Genomic DNA, 17,649 nt, shown 5'->3' with positions numbered 1-17,649 from the left:
CCACTTTATGTTTGGTTGAAGGGATGGGGACGTCTCTCATTTAGTGTTTGGTTGGAGGAACGGCTGAGGGACGAGATGAATGGCGTTTTCGTGCCGTTAACTGTGAGTCACAATTGTCATTCACTCAAAAATTACAGGACTCACTGTCAACTGCTCAAAAACTGTTGCCTCGACCTGATCCTCCGCCGTCCTCCGCGCCCCGCCGTCCTTCGTCGTCGACCTGGTCCCTCCTCCGCCCTCCTCCACGGTGCGCCGACGCTCGCCCCCGACTTGCTCCGCCACCTGCTACCTCGACCTTGTCCTCCACCATCGGGGCCCGCCGCCACCCGCCGCGCCGCTCTCGTCCCCGCTCGCTACTCCCACTGCTCCCACACCCCCCGCCACCCTCCGCAACCCGCCGCTGCCGTCCCACGAGCCCGCCGTCGTGGCCCACTGCCGCCATCCATGAGGAGGAGGAGATGGGGTGGCGCGAGGAAGAGGAGACGGGATGGCGCGAGAAGTAGGCAGGAGGGAGACGTCATCCGCGAGGGACGGATCGATCCGACCGATTTGGAGGGACCATCCCATCCCTCTTTTTAAGGAATATTCCATTTTGATGCCATTCTCATCCCACCTGATCTTCAACTAAACACATGTAAAACACATGTAAAAGTAGGATGATCCCGTCCCGTCCTCGATACCAATACTCTATTGTTATACCCAGGCGGCGGCGCGGTGGGTGATCGGATCAGGGAAGTCGGCGCAAGTTCGACTTGGACTCTATTGCAGTAGTGCTGGGCTGTGCAATAGGGAGCAATTGGCCTGGTTGACGATAAAATGATGGCCCATAAAACGACTCGGACTCTATCACAGTATATGGCCCAACAAAGATATCCGCAACCCATAAAACGATCTTAGGCCCAGATACATCCTGCACGGGCAGCACGGCGAGTCTCTTTCGGGCATCCCTATATAACTTCCATAAGCTAGATAAGCTATTTAACTATAAAGCCCACTAACAGCCCACCTTGTATGCCTCACGCGCGTAAATTTTTGTTTCGTTCCGAGCGCAACAGCATCCATCCATCCGCTGCCTTTGACTTTTTTTCCTTGCAGGTAGCTAGCATCAATTCGCTTGCATTGACTTTTTTCGGGGCACGTGGTTAGAAGGGGGCTAACAATGGGTGGGAACTTGCAAACTAAGATTTGAAGTTCATAAACTGAATACAAAGTTTAGAAACCGAATTGTAAGTGGAAAAATATCCATATATACTAATAATTACATCAAAGGTATCATCCAACCGAATACAAAGTTCTAAATTTCTCAAAGTAGCGCTAAAGCATCACTTGAATATCTCCTCATGAAGCCTTACCAAAAACTGTTGAGCATAAACATAAAATTGTAGTCAAAAGTATGAAAGGATACAAAAAGTATATATAAATTAGAAGGAAATTGATAAAATTGTAATTTCATAATTTAGAATGTTGATTGTGGTACTTTAATTTATTATTACAAGGATGTTACTCAACAGTGTTGAGGTACATTTACAAAAATGTTGAAATACAGCAATCAGAAAAGTTGAACTTGTTATGCAGTAGTGTTGAGGTAGACTTATAGAAATGTTGAACTGCAACAATCATCAAGGTTGAACTTATTATTCAATAGTATTTATTATTTAATGTTGAAGTAGCTTTACAGAAATGTTGAAATACAACAATCAGGAAAGTTGAACATGTTATGCGGTAGTGTTGAGGTAGATTTACAGAAATGTTCAAATACAACAATCAGAAAACTTAAACTTAACTTGTAATTCAGTAGCGTCGAAGTAGCTTTACTGAAATACAACAATCAGGAAAGTTGAAATATTTAGTAATAGTAAGTAAATAAGGAGAAATAACTTTATTGTATTGTAGAAAAATCATAGAAAATATTAAACAGGATGAACTTAATTGTTGAGCTAGATGATTAGAAATGTATAAATAGTTATTTAAAATGCATTTTCAAAAATGTTGAATATGTTATTCACAAATGTTGAAACAGGTTTAGCAAAATGTTGAATATAGTACTTAGGATTGTTGAAATATGGATCATATGAGAATATGGCATCTTTATATTCATTATTGTAGTCTAAAAAAATGTTGAATTAGGTAAACTTAAATGTTGAAATATGCATTTACCAATGTTGAATATAGTACTTCAAAAATGTTGACAGGCTGGACTTCACCATATTTATGAATATCTGAACTTCACCTATGTCAATTATCGCAATAATTGTGTCTTCTACATAATTGCTCCACTACAGAAGTTCACTAGGCTGTTGGTAATTCAGTCCTAGGAAATCCCAGGTATGGACTAGGAATAGCAACGGTTGACTTGTTTGCAGCATGAAGCAGCACTGATTTATTTAGAATTAGTAGGATAAGCAACGGAATTTGACTAAGTCACCAGTGAAGCAGCAATCCAAACTCAGGTAGTGTTCCAAAGGCAATGAAGGCGTGAGGCGCAAGTTGCAGTGCGTTTCTGCATAGATTGTGATGTTATATATAGTATCAAAGAAGGGTGAAGGGACCGTGACACCCTAAGAGGGGGTGAATTGGGTGTTCTAAAAACTAAGTCTCCAAGCACATATAAAAACCTATATCAATTTCTATCTAGATGTGTACTAGTTTTTTCTATGTGTTGCTATCTCTACCGCAAAGAGTTTTGCACTCTAGGTTCCAATCCTATAAACTACACATGGCAATTCTAGGAAAGGTAAATGCGGAATGTAAGTGCAATAAGAAATGCAGAAGGTAAATGAGGTAGAGAAGGCAAACTCCCGGCGTGGCGACACGACGATTTTTACCGAGGTATTGGAAAGTAAAACTTTCCACTGGTCCTCGTTGTTGGAGCCCCTTTCAAAGGAAATGCCCGCGCAAGGGCATAAACTTCCCGGTCAAGTAACTCCGTAGGATAGCCGACGGGTCTTCCCCATGCGCAAGTGGGTCTCCGCCTAGCCTCTTCCGGATGCTCATTGCCGCTCTTCACTTGGTAGAGCTTCGGTAAAACACCTAGGGCCTCTCTTCCCTATCACAAGCACCGACGGCCACTCCACAAACGCGGTTGGAGGGTCTCGCAAGACTTACATGTCCCAGATTTACAACTCTTAGTGCGCGCAAGCACCGATACAAAGGAGGTGTGCAAACCTCGCCTAACTCTAGGCTAAACCCTAAAGCAATGCGCTAATAGGCCTAAATTAGCACTAATCAAAACCTAAGCCTTATGCTAATTGCCTTAATCTTCTCTTTAGCACTTTGGTGGCTAGAGCACTTGTGTGTATGTGGAATACAAGCCAACAGTTTCTTCAAGCTCTAACACCCTTCAAATGGCTGGGCATTGGGGTATAAATAGAGCCAACCTCAAAAACTAGCCGTTGGAGCAACGATCACAGAAACTATGGTCATCAATTGATTCGGTGCCCCCTGCTGTGCACCACCGAATGAGTCGGTGGTCTCCCTCAAGGTAGCCGTTGAGCCGCTGACGCCTGAGCCCTTTGTCACCGATTGATTCGGTGTCATTCCTTGGCCATCACCGTATGAATTGGTGAAGCCCCTGAGCCGCTGCTTCCCACTTCATCGACTGATTCGCCGCTCCGCTCCAGTACCCACCGTATGAATCGGTGTTAGCTAAAATAACTTCAAGAAGTTTCAGAGCCGAATCTGAGCCGATCATGAGCCGAGCCGACAGCACTGATTGATTCGATGCGATCTTACTGTGCTCACCGAATGTGTCGGTGCACATGGTACACATCCTTGGCCCTCTGCAGTCCATTTTGTCACCGACTGATTCGGTGACCATACTTGATCACCACCGAATGAATCGGTGGATTATGTCGATGCACAATCTTCAACAGGATTCGCTTCAAGACTCCACGTGTCTTTGTCCCAGCTTCATTACCATCATTTGAGAGCCTTAGAATTCTTCTAAGTCTTTCTTTTTCTTATCATTTGATGATTTTGTATTTCATCCTTGGAACCTATAAAACACCTACAAAGGTACATCTTGCAAACACATTAGTCCCAATGACTATGTTGTCATTAATCACTGAAATCATTATGGCCTAGGGCCATTTTTCTTACAAAGGGCAAATGAAGTACAGTTATTTTTCTGTTTATTCTGTGACTTGCATTTTGCACGCCATAAAAAGATCCTATTGGAGGTTAAGAAGTTGTTCAATGGAACAGAGGCTAGGACTTGTAGAGAGAAGACTGACCATATTGGTCATGTTCATGTTTGTCCAGCTTTAATGAATCTGCACAGGTTTTGATTTTTTTCCCCCCACATTTTATACTGTTTATCTATTATACCTCCAAAAAGTAACAGGGGTAGTTATGAAAAAAAAAAATAAAGTGACCCTGCTACTTCCTTGCATCTGCTGAACTCTATTTCCACCATGAAGAACACTCGCTACATGGTGCCCAGTTGCATCATAAGCATGGTTCTTGCAGGCTATAATTTCTAAAAGCAAATGCTTTGGCTACAAATATGTGTATGCACTAGTACATGCTACTATTTCTTTGCAAGAACTGCTTGTCATGGAGTAATCATAAGTCAACCACAATTGTTTGCTGATAGCTGTGAGAGTAATAATTGAATTAGTTGTAGAACCGAAAGCATGTTAGTCCAAACAGAATAGCATAAAGCTCTGTAAATATTAGCTGGTGCAGTTTGGTACCTGCGATCCCTTTTAAAATCAAGCAGTGCGCTAATACTAATTACTATAATTACTAGTGGTCAACAACTCAACATTATTCAGTAAGAACTGAGATAACATGAGATCAAGTGCAGTAAAAACTATCAATTGTGGAAAACGGCAGGCATAAGAAAGAAGGACGCGCCGTAGAGCACGAGGCGGCGACAGCAGGGGGCTGCGGCCGAGGAGCACCAGGAGGCTGGCGACAGCAGCATGCGGTGGTCGACGGCAGCGTGCGAGCGGCAGCGACCGTCGCAGCCGACGATGGCGCGCTGCCTGCGGCGGCGCGGGGCCGCGGCGGCGAAGCACCAGGCAGGCCGTGGCAGCTCACGGGAGCACCAAGCGGCGGCGACGGCCGCCGCAGGGAACGACGGTGCGTCGGCTACGGCGAGGGCGCAGGGGGCGGCGGCGTCGATTCAAGCAGGAATGGATATGAAGAGGTTGAGGGTTCAGAGAGATGAAAAGGCATCCGACGGACCAGGCTGTGCGCACGAATCTCCAACATTGGAAGCCTGACGGCGACCGTCGCTGGGAGTTTCTCGCTAACAGAAGAAAAGCAAAGGAGAAATAGAACCCCAAGCTTCTTTGATTGGCCCCCGATGGAGAGAAGGACACAATAGTTGAGGAGGATCTATTTCAAGGAAGCGCGGCAGGAAATAAAGACGATATATTAAGCAATTTTAACAGATTGAGAAAACTCTATTCCCATATTCCCATATACTAGCTAAAGGGGATCGAGAAAATACGTTTTGAACATACATGAGATCAGTGTTGCAGTAGATTCCCTTTCTCTAATCCCCTTTCCCTTACAACCCCCCGTCTGTGGGCAATCCATTTTATCCTTTCCCACTCCTCTTTCGCATCTCACATGAAGGGTCAGGTAGGGCTGCATTCGGCGAGCTACAATGTGGTCGGACAGGACAGCAGACAACGAGATGGAGTGGCGGTGCAGCAGACCGAACATACGGGGCCGCGCCACGCAGTCCAGTGCGATGGAGCAGTGTTGTGGATGGACGAGACGACGTCCATAGCGCATAGCGGTGGTGCAGCAGGGCGATGACACGTCATGCTAGCACGGTGGGGCGACGCCATGGATGGATGGGATGACGGTCGGCATGGCAGGCCGGGGTGGCGGCTGCAGCCAGAGGGGACGGCGGTCAGGGCAGTGTGGCGGTCAACGCAGCAGGCCGGGGCAACGGGGGTAAGAGTGGTCGCCGGCAGGGGATCGTGCGAGAGAGGGAGAAAGAGGGAAGGTGAAATATTTTCTCCATATGTTTGAGGGGTATTTTTACCTCTCATTCCCTTTAACCAAGAATAAACAGGAAGCAAGCAATTGAATATGTAGCTCCACCCGTACAACACAAATGATCAAAATGGAAAACCTTGCGCCAATCAAAGACACAAAATCATCTTATTGCAATACAAATCAGCAAAATGTGTTGTCCTCAACACAAGTGAAATTCTACAAACTGCTAAATGTTGATCAGGCGTTCCAGGTGCTATCCCGACGAAAGGGACAGCGGACCGGCGGGCGAGGGAGCAACGAGGCGGGCAGACAGACGGTGGGCCGGGGAAGACATGTTGTTGGTTGCTACGACGCACATCATGTCGGAAGAACACCGTGAAGTTAGTGGCCCCACCTGGCCCACAGCCCATACTTCCGATGTGGCCCATGACGTCCCGTTCCATCACCTGAGGAATGCCATGTGAAGCAACGCGTTCACCTATACGCCTATAGGCTCAGTAGTACTTGTACTTCTGGCAAGTCTCATCTGCACGTTCAGAAACGACAAAGATTTTGATCGAGCCGGGCTTTCTCAATAATGATGATTCATGCACGAAATTGAAATCACATGTGTATGTTTTTGAATTGACTGATCAAAGTGCATTGTACATTTGTACATGAAGTCTCTGCATATCAATGCTGTTGGTAAGGCTTGAGTTTCAAATGGTGAGTTCACAGGTGGTACTGGTAGCAAAAAGCTTCTCATGCTCTTCACTGCGGTGAAATCTGGGATTCAATAAGCCCCTGAACAGCTACTACTCACGGTGGCAGCATTGTGCACGTAGCCAAAAAAAAAAACGAACACACAGATGATGTATTGCGAGAGCATCAGACAACCCAGAAAATTTCCCATTCCAAGTCACCGCAAACCGGGCTGCGACACCATTTCGAACGAGCTGTACAAGAATCGCCTAACCAAAGCTAAGCTAGCCCTGAATTATCAAAAACCTACTCCATTCCCCTTCTGTCTCCTCTCCACTTCTTCTACGGTTCTACCTGCAATCTGCATGTATACCACTGAACCTCAGCTACAACGAATGCTAGTTCTTCATCGTCTCCATCGATGTTTCGAAACCATCCAAAAGAGAATCCACCCTCCGATCTGCACCGGCGGGTCTGTCACCCCTGCTGGCTGCCGGGCTTGATGAGCGGCTGCTGCGACGTCTTGGCCCACTCCTCGGGCGGGCTCTTCACCTCCTTGAGCAGTGCCACCACCTCCTTCATCGTCGGCCGCTCCGCGGGCGCCGCGTTCACGCAGAAGATGGCCACGCCCAGTGTCTGCAGCATCTCCTGCACCAGCTGGTCGGGCATGCCCCGCAGCTTCGGGTCCAGGATGTTCACCGCCGGCTCGTAGCTGCCCATTTTCTTCTTCGCCCACTCCACGATGTGCAGGCTGGCCTCGCCCACCACCGGCTCGATCGCGCTCCGACCGCTCAGGATCTCCAGCAGCACCACGCCGTAGCTGTACACGTCGCTCTTCTCCGTGATGTTGCTCGTGTACGCATACTCTGAAATATATGCAAGACAAATGTTAATAATCAAGAACTTGTTTAGCATTATCAAGTCAACATATCCCGATTGGCAACGATGATTGTGATGCGAGGAACTGGTAGTATGTACAACCTCGGCATGGACAACTTCATTTAGTGTTTAGTCAGAGTGATCACTGCTACCAGCTTAAGCCACAAGCAATTGAGTCATGGTCATGGATGCAGAACAAGGCTAAGATTGCTAGAAGCAACTAAAGGTCAAAGATTCTTGCTTAACCGCAGCATTTCCCAAAGAAGCACTGAGCTGTGGCATTAATTGGTGTTGCTGCTATTCTACACTATAGTCTCAACACTAACGAAGCGAGAACAGAGAAATGTAGATTAGTACATAGTAGCTGTGAAAGAATTACTTGCCTGGAGCAATGTAGCCGTAGGAACCTGCAATGCGTGACATGGCATGATGATAATTGGGGGAGTTCATCAGCTTGGCCAGTCCAAAATCAGCCAAGTAGGCCTCATACTTTGAATCGAGCAGTATGTTGTTGCACTTGACGTCCCGGTGGAGAATGGCCGGGACGCAGTCATGGTGCAGGTAGGCCAGCCCCTGCGCTGTCCCAACGGCGATCTTGTACCGGGTGTCCCAGTCCAGACTCCTGTTCTCCTTCAGGAGCTGCTGCAAGTTGCCGTTGGGTATGTAGTTGTAGAGCAGGAGCTTGACGGACCTGTTGGAGCAGTACCCCAGCAGCTTCACGATGTTCCGGTGCCTGATGTGGCCCAGAATCTGAATCTCAGCGGCAAAGGCATCGATCGGCTCATCCTTACCCGCTTTCCAGAGCTTCTTCACAGCGATGATCTCTCCATTGGGCATCTCGGCTCTGTACACCACTCCAGAGCAACCTTTGCCGATCACATTCTCGTCCCTAAGGCAGGCCAAGATGTTGTCGATGCTGAAGTTGAGCTTCTGGAACGGTGTAAACGTCCAGGGGTTGGAGAAATCATCACCGCCCGCACCCGACAAGCTCATCGCCTTCTCGCCGGCAAGCTTCCTGTTTCTGTTGATCAGAATCCAAACCACGACAAGTAGAAGCGTGACTGACCCCAGAACGGCGCAGACGAGGATCACAGTCTTGACCGTCTTCAGGGCCGACCTACGAACCATATCCGACGCACAGGTGTGGCCGTCGTAGGACTCGCAGAGGTTGGCATTGCCAATGTAGGAGTTTGACGACAATGTCTTGAAGAATGGTGTCACCGGGATCGCGCCGGAGAAGTTGTTGTACGAGATGTTGAGGGATGTCAGGCTGGTGAGGGCGCCCAGGACCGAGATGCTGCCGTAGAGCCCGTTGCTCGCGAGGTTGAGTGACTGGAGCTGCGTCAAGCCGGACATCTCTTCAGGCAGCTCGCCGACAAACCTGTTGGAGCTCAGGTCCAGGCTGATTCCTAGGCTTGACAGCTCACCAATCTCTGGCGGTATCGGGCCGGAGAAGCTGTTGTTGCTGAGGTCCAGCATGGTCAGCTTCTGCAGGTTCCGAATCGACTTGGGCAACGGCCCCGACAGATTGTTGCCGCTCAGGATGAGCTTGTTGAGGTAGCTGAAGTTGCCGAAGCTGGCCGGTATCTCGCCGGTGAGGTTGTTCATGCTCAGGTCGAGCTGTTCCAGGTTCATGAGCTCCCCGAACTGCGGCGGTATGCTGCCGGTGAAGCTGTTGTTGTGCACGTCGAGGAGCTCCAACACCGTGACGTTGGCGAGCTCGGCAGGCAGCGTTCCCGTAAACCTGTTGGAGTACAGGTCCAGGAACACCAGGTTCTGTAGCTTGCCGATCTCTCTGGGTATGTCGCCGGCGAGCTTGTTCTCGCCGAGCCGGAGGCGCACCAACGACACGCAGTTGGCAACGGTCGGCGGGAGCGGGCCGGAGAGCGCGTTGCCGAGCAGCAGCAGCTTGCTGAGCTTCTGCAGCGCGAACACCTCGTCGGGTATCCCGCCGGAGAGCCGGTTCTTGGACAGGTCCAGCGCGTACAGCTCGGTGCAGTTGCCCAGCGACGGCGGGATCGTGCCGGAGAGCGCGTTGCCCCAGAGGAACAGCACCTGCAGCGACTTGAGCTCCCCGAGCTGTGGCGGGATCGCGCCGGAGAAGCCGTTCTTGTCGAGCTGCAGCGCGGTGAGGCTGCTCAGGTTGCTGAGCTCCGGCGGGATGCGCCCGGTGAGTTGGTTGTCGGAGAGGTGCAGCTGCTCGAGCGCGCCGAGCCGCCCGAGCGCCGCGGGCACCTCGCCGGCGAGCCGGTTGCCCGACAGGTCGAGCACCACCAGCGCGGAGCAGTTGGAGAGCTCCGGCGGAATCTTCCCGGAGAGGGCGTTGCCCCAGAGGAGCAGGCTGGTGAGCTTCTGCAGCCGCCCGAGCTCCGGCGGTATCGGGCCGGTGAGCTTGTTCATGTGGAGATAGAGGTTGCGCAGCTCGACGCAGCCGCCGAGCGCGGCGGGGATGGAGCCGGACACGGCGGTGTCGTACAGCGCCAGCGTCTGCAGATTGACGAGGTTGCCGAGCTCCTCCGGGATGGGGCCCGACAGCGCGGTGGCGGCGGCGCCGAAGACGGTGAGGTTGGAGAGCGCGCCGAGAGAGGGCGGGATGGGGCCCGACAGCGCCGGGTTGCCGCCGACGCGGAACTGCTGGAGCGCGGCGAGCGCGCCGAGCGACGCCGGTATGGTGCCGTTGAGGAGGTTGTCCTGGACGCAGAGCACCTGGAGCGCAGAGAGGTTGGCGAGCGACCGCGGGATGCCGCCGGTGAGGCGGTTGGAGTTGAGGAGCAGGAACTGGAGCTCCGACAGCGCGCCGAGCTCGTCGGGGATGTCGCCCGTGAGCGCGTTCGAGGAGAGGTCCAGCACGCGCAGCGCGGAGAGCGACGCGTACGACGGCGGGATTGTCCCGGAGATGTTGCAGGTGGAGAGGTTGAGCAGCTGCAGCGACGAGAGAGCGGCGAGCGGCGGCGGCAGCGACGAGAGGTTGAGGAAGGTGTTGGGCAGCGAGAGCGATACCACCCGGCTCTGCGGCGAGCACGTGACGCCCTGCCACGAGCACGGCGTCGCCGCCTTGGGGTCCCACGACGGCAGTACGGGCGACGGCGCCGCGCCCGGCAGCAGCGAAAGCAGCGCCTTGCCGTCCGGCGACAGCGCCGCGGCCGGCCCCACCGACAGCGCCACGAGCGCGGCGGCGAGGACGGCCACCACGGGGAGCAGCCGGGCCCGCCGGTGGCACGCCATTATTGCCGTCTCTTATTATCAGCAGCCGCCTCGATCAAGAACCCGCCGCGGGAACCGGAAAAGGCGACGACTTTTTTGTTCCCTTCCAACCGAGAGAGCGAGCGGCCGGCGGGCACGGCGAGCTCACGGCATGCGCGCGCCCGGCCGATCGCTTGCGAGTGGGAAGAGAGGCGGCGACCGGCGAGTCAGGGAGAAGGACGAGGTGGTCGCCGAGGCATGTGGGGGTTGGGATCGCGGGGCGTGAGGAGGAGGCGAGTGGCGAGGTGGAGGTCGCTGGCTCGCTTTCAGGTGCCGTTGCTTGTGCCGCACCCAACTAGCATATGGAAGCCGTGACTGCCGTCTCTCTCCCCTCTTCTTCCTCGCTTCAGTTATGTGTGCTCGCTGCTCAGCAAGGAGATAAGAGTTTGGAGTAGAGGAGAACTAGTAGTAATTGTTGGGTTGCCTTGCTTAAACCCTTGATTTGGGGTGGGTTAAACCCCGGTCGTTTTGGTCTTATCTGGGGTTCTTGGGAGCCGGAGCAGTATTTAATGGGGGCTACCAAAGAAGTGTCACTGTTGATGAGTGAGTTTACTTGTCTAGTTTGAGGCTTTGGCCACTTGCTGCTTGGCTCCATTTGTGCCTCCTTTTCACCCTAATCTCCTGATGATTGATGCCTGCGTAGGCAATTTTTTTGTGTCCTTCTCGTGAGCACACAAAGCAGAGTGATTTTTGCATCTTCTTGCGGCGTTGTAAAGCCTCTTTTTTTGGGTAACCGAAAAAACGCTGGCAGCTGGATTGTTGCAGCGCCTTGTGCGTCCGTTTCACGACGAAACCGCATGGAAATGCAACTTGGTAAACCTCTACTGCTCTACATCTGCACCAGCAAAAGAAAATAAGGGTAGGGATAGTTCTCTCTCTACCAGGGATTACGGAGGGAGGGAGTGTGAAGATCACCGGGACAAACACGTGGAAACCGCACTAGTGACAAGGCCAAACCGGAGGCCTGTGGGATCGTGTCCGGGATGATATCCAGCTCGAGCATACCAAGGCTGCTCCGGGTTCCACAGAGGCAGGGCCCACCTGCCAGCCTCTCCAGAGAATGGCCCTGTTCCGGTCTTTTTAGGCCGGAGAGTGAGAAGCTTTGGCCTTGAACAAGGGCACTTTTCCATGGGAGCTAATCACCAGCGCAGTTCACGAGTTGTTATTGGTGGCTAACGTTAGATCGCATCGAAACATGGAGCACTACTACCACTACTGCTTTTAGTAGTGGAGACTTTATAATTGATTCATAACATTTCTTGTGTTTATTTTGAACTCTTTTGATGTGGTAGGATAGTAGCACAAAGTTGCGGCTCGTCCGGGAAATAGGGGTCGTATCTGTTAAGCAGCACACAAGAGGTATTTGATGCTTGTCAGTGCAAGTGTGCTAGTGCAAAAGGAGGCACTTATTAGAAGCCAGATATTTTGACCAAAGGACCATGGCATTTGATGCTTGGTTTTTGTATAATCTTTAGCATGCAGGACCCATGATAACCAAAAGGGAGCTCTGATTAGCAGGAAACCAGTGGCTACAGAGAAAAAGGGCATTTGCTCATTCAGTCCACATGACAGTACGATGACGATGTGAAAATAAGGTCGGAAAAAAGGTTTTATGATTTCTCCGCGCTTGCATTAAAAAATTCCCAAAATTAGGCGTTTGGGCGGGATGGGCTTCTGGCTAAACGGGCCCAACAGCCGCGCCAAAGCCCATATAGGGATCGCGGCGACACGCAGCCCATGCCGTCCGACCAATAATAATAAAGCCGCTCGCTCTCGCTTATCCCCGTCGCTAATCCCCAACCGTGCAAATCCCAAAACGCCGCTGCCTCTCAGCACCCGTTTCTACCCTCAAAACCCTAGGCCACACCCCACAGACCCCCTCCCAGAACTCCAGGGGCATTTCAGCCAATTTGCCCCAGCCTCGGGTCAGAATCCTTGGGAAGCCCGAGCATTTGATGATATTGGGAGCTAGGCAAGCGAGCAGCCTGCAAGCTTGCTCCTCATCGCATGGGGCAGCGTGTTTAAAGTAAAAGCGCTTAATGAGAGAGGGAGGGAGGGGGGGCAGTGCAAATGCAAGCAGCTAAGCAAGCGCCCGTTTCCAAGTTTTGGGATTCTTAACGGGGATTAAAATTTTAACCCCCGTCTCTCTCATGGCCCCCCGTTGGGTTCCGGTCTAAAGGCAGAGAGGGTGGTGTGGCGTGGTGGATGCCTTTGGTTGTATTTACTGCACCTTTGGTTAATTTTTTTTTAACCTCTGCGAGACTGTGTGTGTTCTTTTCTTGCTGTGGAGTGTGGACTGTGGGCGCCTTTGGTTGGATTTTTTTTTTTTACCGTGCTGTGAACAGGGTGAAAAGATGGGAGGGTGATAATTGTGGGGGTGGGGTTTCCAAGGGGTTGGAGGTGGGTGGGTTTGGGGAATTGGGTTAAACAAAGGGGGAAATTGCAGCCGTTTGTACTAACATGTTGCTGCTCTCTGCTGAAATGTTTCGGCTTTGTGTGAGAACGAGTCGTAAGCTCTAATCACCGTGAAAACTTCTTCTGCAAGGTTATTCTCGGTGTAAGATTTCATATTTATGTTTCCAAAAATGCCACATAAGCAAAAGAGCATTTAGTTTATAGATAAAATAGTTTCATGTTTTTATTATTTCTAAGACTACATGCAAGACATAAATAATGTGCCATGTCATCAAAATTGACTACATGATAGCTTATTTATTGCTCATGAAACCTCCACTAAGGGCCCGTTTGGATCCAAGGGCTAAATTTTAGCTCTACACTTTTAGCCCAAAATTTAGCTCTTGGGATCCAAACAGGTGGACTAAAAGTGTAGAATAGCTAAACTTTAGCTCCTAAATTTTAGCCCCCAAAGAGACCCTAAAAGGGGCTAAAAGTGCTCCTCCCCCCAATTTCCACACCCTGCCCCTCCTTCCCTCTCCTCCGCCTCCCATGCCCGCCTCCTCCGCCCGGCCCCGCCGCCTCCGCCCGCCGCCGCCGCCGCCTCGCTAGCCCGCCGCCGCCTTGCTAGCCCGCCGCCGCCAGCCTCGATGCCGCAGGCCGCCTGATCTGGGGGCCGCGGCCGCCGGCAGGAGGGAGGACGGGAAGTTCGCCCGCGCCACCGCTGTCTCCGCCTCGCCTCGCCGGCCGCCGCCGCTGTCCCCGCCATCTCTGCCTCGCGCGGCGCGGCGCTCGTCGGTGAGCGCGGCGCGGGCGCGGCCGGCCTCGGTGTCCCGCGCCCGGAGCTCGGCCTCCAGCTTGCGCGCCGTGATCTTGTAGGTCCGGAGCAGGTGTCGCTGCTCGTCGCCGTGCGCCGCGAGGGTGGCGGCACTCCTGGCCGCGCCGGCCGGGTCCTGGCGTACCGCTGCTTGAGGTCCCTGGCGAGTTGGTGGAGGGAGAGGGGAGAGGAGAGAGAGAGGAAGGAAAGGAGGAGGAGGGAGTCATTAATAAGGGCAAATCAGTCATTGTTTGATGAGGACTAAAATTTAGCCCATGGATCCAAACACCTCAGCAAACTAAATTTTAGGGGCTAAATTTTAGGAGCTAAATTTTAATCCATGAACTTTGGATCCAAACACCACCTAAGAATGGGCCTAAGGAGTGCTTGACCTGAATCATTTTTACCGCTAAAACTTCATCGGCAAAGAGTGCTTAACGTAACGTAAAATGTCTCCTAAAAGTTAAAGCACGCCTGAGGAAACAATGGCTAAGCGAATCTACTCCCTAGTATAGTTTTTTGTTAAAGAAAAAAGTTAGCTCATTCATTCATTCATTCATTGGAACAACGGTTCAGAGTTTACAATGACATGAACACAAAGATGGATACATTGTCGATAGATAGAACAATCAGCAAGCTGCCTATTATAGTTGATTATATTGGACGTTTTAAGTTTTTATGTACATATTTGAAGTGCTCTTGTAGAAAGATGTCATCAACAGTGTGGCTACGGCGAACTCCCGAGATCATTGCACACACTGTAGCATCAGCATGAGTTAACAAAGTTCACCTCTGTTTTGAAAAAAAAATTAAAGTGCAGGCTAGGGGGTAGCAGCTCTACAACGACTTCACTTGAATTATTCTGCATTTTTCAATTAAATAGTCGTTTTTTTCTGCATTCGAAATTGGTCATCAAGATCAAACTACTAGAATAGCATACGAAGTAGGTCCTTTATTAATATCGAATAAGACACTGCAATCATATGGGACTACCAGGAATGGTAGTATAATTATGTTTCAACAATCATATTAGCGTGCTGAAGGTGTGGGCAAGTACGTTCAGAAAAGGGCATGATGAAAAATCCTGGGCCAAATAACACTGAAAAAACAAGTAATGTGACAGGGGCAGGCTCGTAGGCCGGTCTGTGAAGCATCTGACAGAAAATATTTTAGTTTGAAATGACTTTATTTAAGGTTGTTCTTATCCTTTTTTGACTGTGCCCGCACGAGACATTATCTTGGGACATGGGACCAACACTGGGACTGTCAGATAGTGGGCCGGGTTGTGCTCACATATTGTCTCCATGAGATCCGACCCATTTACTAGCTATACAAAAGTTTATCGGTGGCGACTCCAAAACATGGTTTGTAAGTGTAAAAATGAAATGCTGAAATCGGATGATTTTCTAGCCTTTATGTTTGTTTAAGAAAATTTTGAGCTTGCAATTTGCTTGATGTGTCGATGGTTCATTTTCTTCTGGTTGATGCAGCGGCGATCGTAACCAAACCTAGGGTTGTTTGCTGGTCGATGCAGCGGCGGTCGTAACCAAATTTAGGGTTGTTTACTGGTCGGCAAGGACCAATCACTAAGGACAACAAGAACAACAAACACAATAATAGAAGACAACAATTGATGATAGTAATAACTACCATAGTCATAAGGGTAACAACAATGTGATAGGACCAAGCCGTTAGTAGAGATGAGAGATAAGATGGTGCTCAATGTGGCGGGGTGATGGGGCAAGGCAGAGAGTGCAACATGAGAGTCGTCCGATGAAATAGGATGACAATGGATGTAGAACCGATTATGTATACCATAATATGGATGAATGGATATAGGACCGGCGAAATAAGTGTGATATATATATTATCTCTATCTATAAATATATGACATCTAGAATAATTCGTTCAAAAATTGAACATAAATTATGTATGAAGTATTTGATGATGTAAGAGTATTAAATTGTCGCATCAAGATGACAACGAAGTGTCAAACGATTGGAGAGGCTTATGAGACACTCCAAAACAGCTCGATGGCCCCTGTCCAACTTGAAGACCCGAACCCGACCGGATGCGGATGTGGATGTGGGCGTGTGGGTGATACTTGGACCAGGCAGAGGCTGTCGGTGATCATCGTCGCCTCGCCCCCAACCGTCCCGGCCCTACCGTCCGTGAGGTGAGAGCTTGGCATAAGCATCTGCGCGCGGTCGTACGGCGAAATCCTTGGGAAATCCGGAGGCGCACGTGAGGCCCGCGTGTCGTGTGCCGGTCGTCGGCATACGCACTCGGCCGTAGCAGTCGGCACGCCGCGGGTCTTGGATGGGTCGCAGACTCGCAGTAAAAGTCAGTGACCGCGCCATCCTCTCCCTCCCTCACCTTCAGGTCTTCACTGCCACCTCTCGTGGCTCCTGCCCAGGGAAAGAGCGAGGAGCAGCGGCGCCTCGCCTCCACCATCCCGCGCCGGCACGGGTGGAGCAGTGGTGGCTCGAGCTCGATCGGCGTCGCCGGCACGAGGTTTCATGCTGGGTTTTTACCACGGCGGCGTGGCCACTGTCCCCCCGACTATCTCGCGCGTTCGGCGTGGGTCGAGCTGTTCACTTGTTGGTGCACAGCCGGTCAGCAAAGCCAAGTCGTTAGTAGCCACCCGTGGTGCAGCTGTAGTAGGCCTGTAGGCAAGCGTTAACGGTCGATGGTAACGGTGGTTTGTTTGATGGACTGGCAATTTGCATGGTACTCCGAGCAAATTAACGTCCCGTTGTAACAACAGTGTACTAGTAGTAGTAAACGGTCGTCTTTCGTGTGCACGCAGTTCTTCGTAGTACGCCTGCACTTTCTTAACTTCATATATACTACACTGATTCCAAATATAGATCCTAACAAAATTTCTGGATTTCACCATCAAGATCGAAATACTCGTAGACCGGGTAATCCTTCCAACGACGAATACAAATTTGACTTATTCTTTTACTAGTACCTTTTTGGTATATTACAGCAAAAGTATGCCTTCATGAAACTATATTTCAAGAAAAATCTGCTCCTATGGTTTTTCAAATATTCAAATTCAAAACATAAAACGTACGTAATACACAACTAAAGTTTGAGATGACTGACTTAAGATGACTTCAAAATTTCACTAATTCATGACAAGAGGGAGTAACATAAAATTTGATGTTAATAGAATCATCATAAAATATATTTTGATTATCTGTAACTCTTTGTTTTGAAATATCATGTCTAAAAAAAACCAGACGTAGCAGGAGTTTATGAAGGACTAGAGGAACCAGCTTCGAGAGCTGGGCCTAGATTGGTAACCCTAGCCCAAGCCAAGATAAATGTTGTTCCTATTTACCCTCTCTATTTGTTAATAAAAATGTATTTTCGTAGGAAAAACCTTTCAAAGTGCTAGAATTTGACTATTAATCACTTGTCCTATATTTTTTACATGTCACATTTACTTTTTTGTAAGTCAAATTTATCCAACTTTGATCAAGTTTATAGAAAAATATAACATATACAATACCAATTTTGCTTCATTGGATCCACTATGGAATATATTTTGATAGTGCATATGTTTGATAGGATAGTCGTTGTTATATTTTTCTACAAATTTGACTTAGGACAAAACAAATATGGCATGTAAAAAAAATAGGAGGAGTACTCTTATAATATTTTATCAT

The 17,649-nt window shown here is 49.8% G+C and overlaps 1 protein-coding gene across 1 annotated transcript; it reads right to left on the bottom strand.

Annotated features, from left to right (window-relative positions):
- Positions 1-6,812: 6,812 nt before the first annotated feature.
- On the bottom strand, positions 6,813-11,241 carry LOC117854181 (uncharacterized). The gene is made up of 2 exons (XM_034736484.2): positions 7,902-11,241; positions 6,813-7,505 (listed from the first exon to the last, which is right to left on the bottom strand). The coding sequence occupies exons 1-2, from the start codon at positions 10,741-10,743 to the stop codon at positions 7,117-7,119; spliced, it is 3,231 nt and encodes a 1,076-aa protein (XP_034592375.1). The 5' UTR covers positions 10,744-11,241; the 3' UTR covers positions 6,813-7,116.
- Positions 11,242-17,649: the final 6,408 nt, after the last annotated feature.

This window comes from Setaria viridis, chromosome 4 (genome assembly GCF_005286985.2).
Source record: "Setaria viridis chromosome 4, Setaria_viridis_v4.0, whole genome shotgun sequence".
Lineage (NCBI taxonomy): Eukaryota > Viridiplantae > Streptophyta > Magnoliopsida > Poales > Poaceae > Setaria > Setaria viridis.
The sequence above is the reverse complement of the archived record's forward strand: the minus strand, read 5'-3'. Positions and strand labels throughout refer to the sequence as shown.

Coding starts and splice junctions, on each gene's coding strand:
- LOC117854181 (XM_034736484.2), bottom strand. CDS start 10,743: ATGGCGTGCCACCGGCGGGCCCGGCTGCTCCCCGTGGTGGCCGTCCTC. Junction 7,506..7,901: donor CTACGGCTACATTGCTCCAG/GCAAGTAATTCT, acceptor CATATATTTCAG/AGTATGCGTACACGAGCAAC.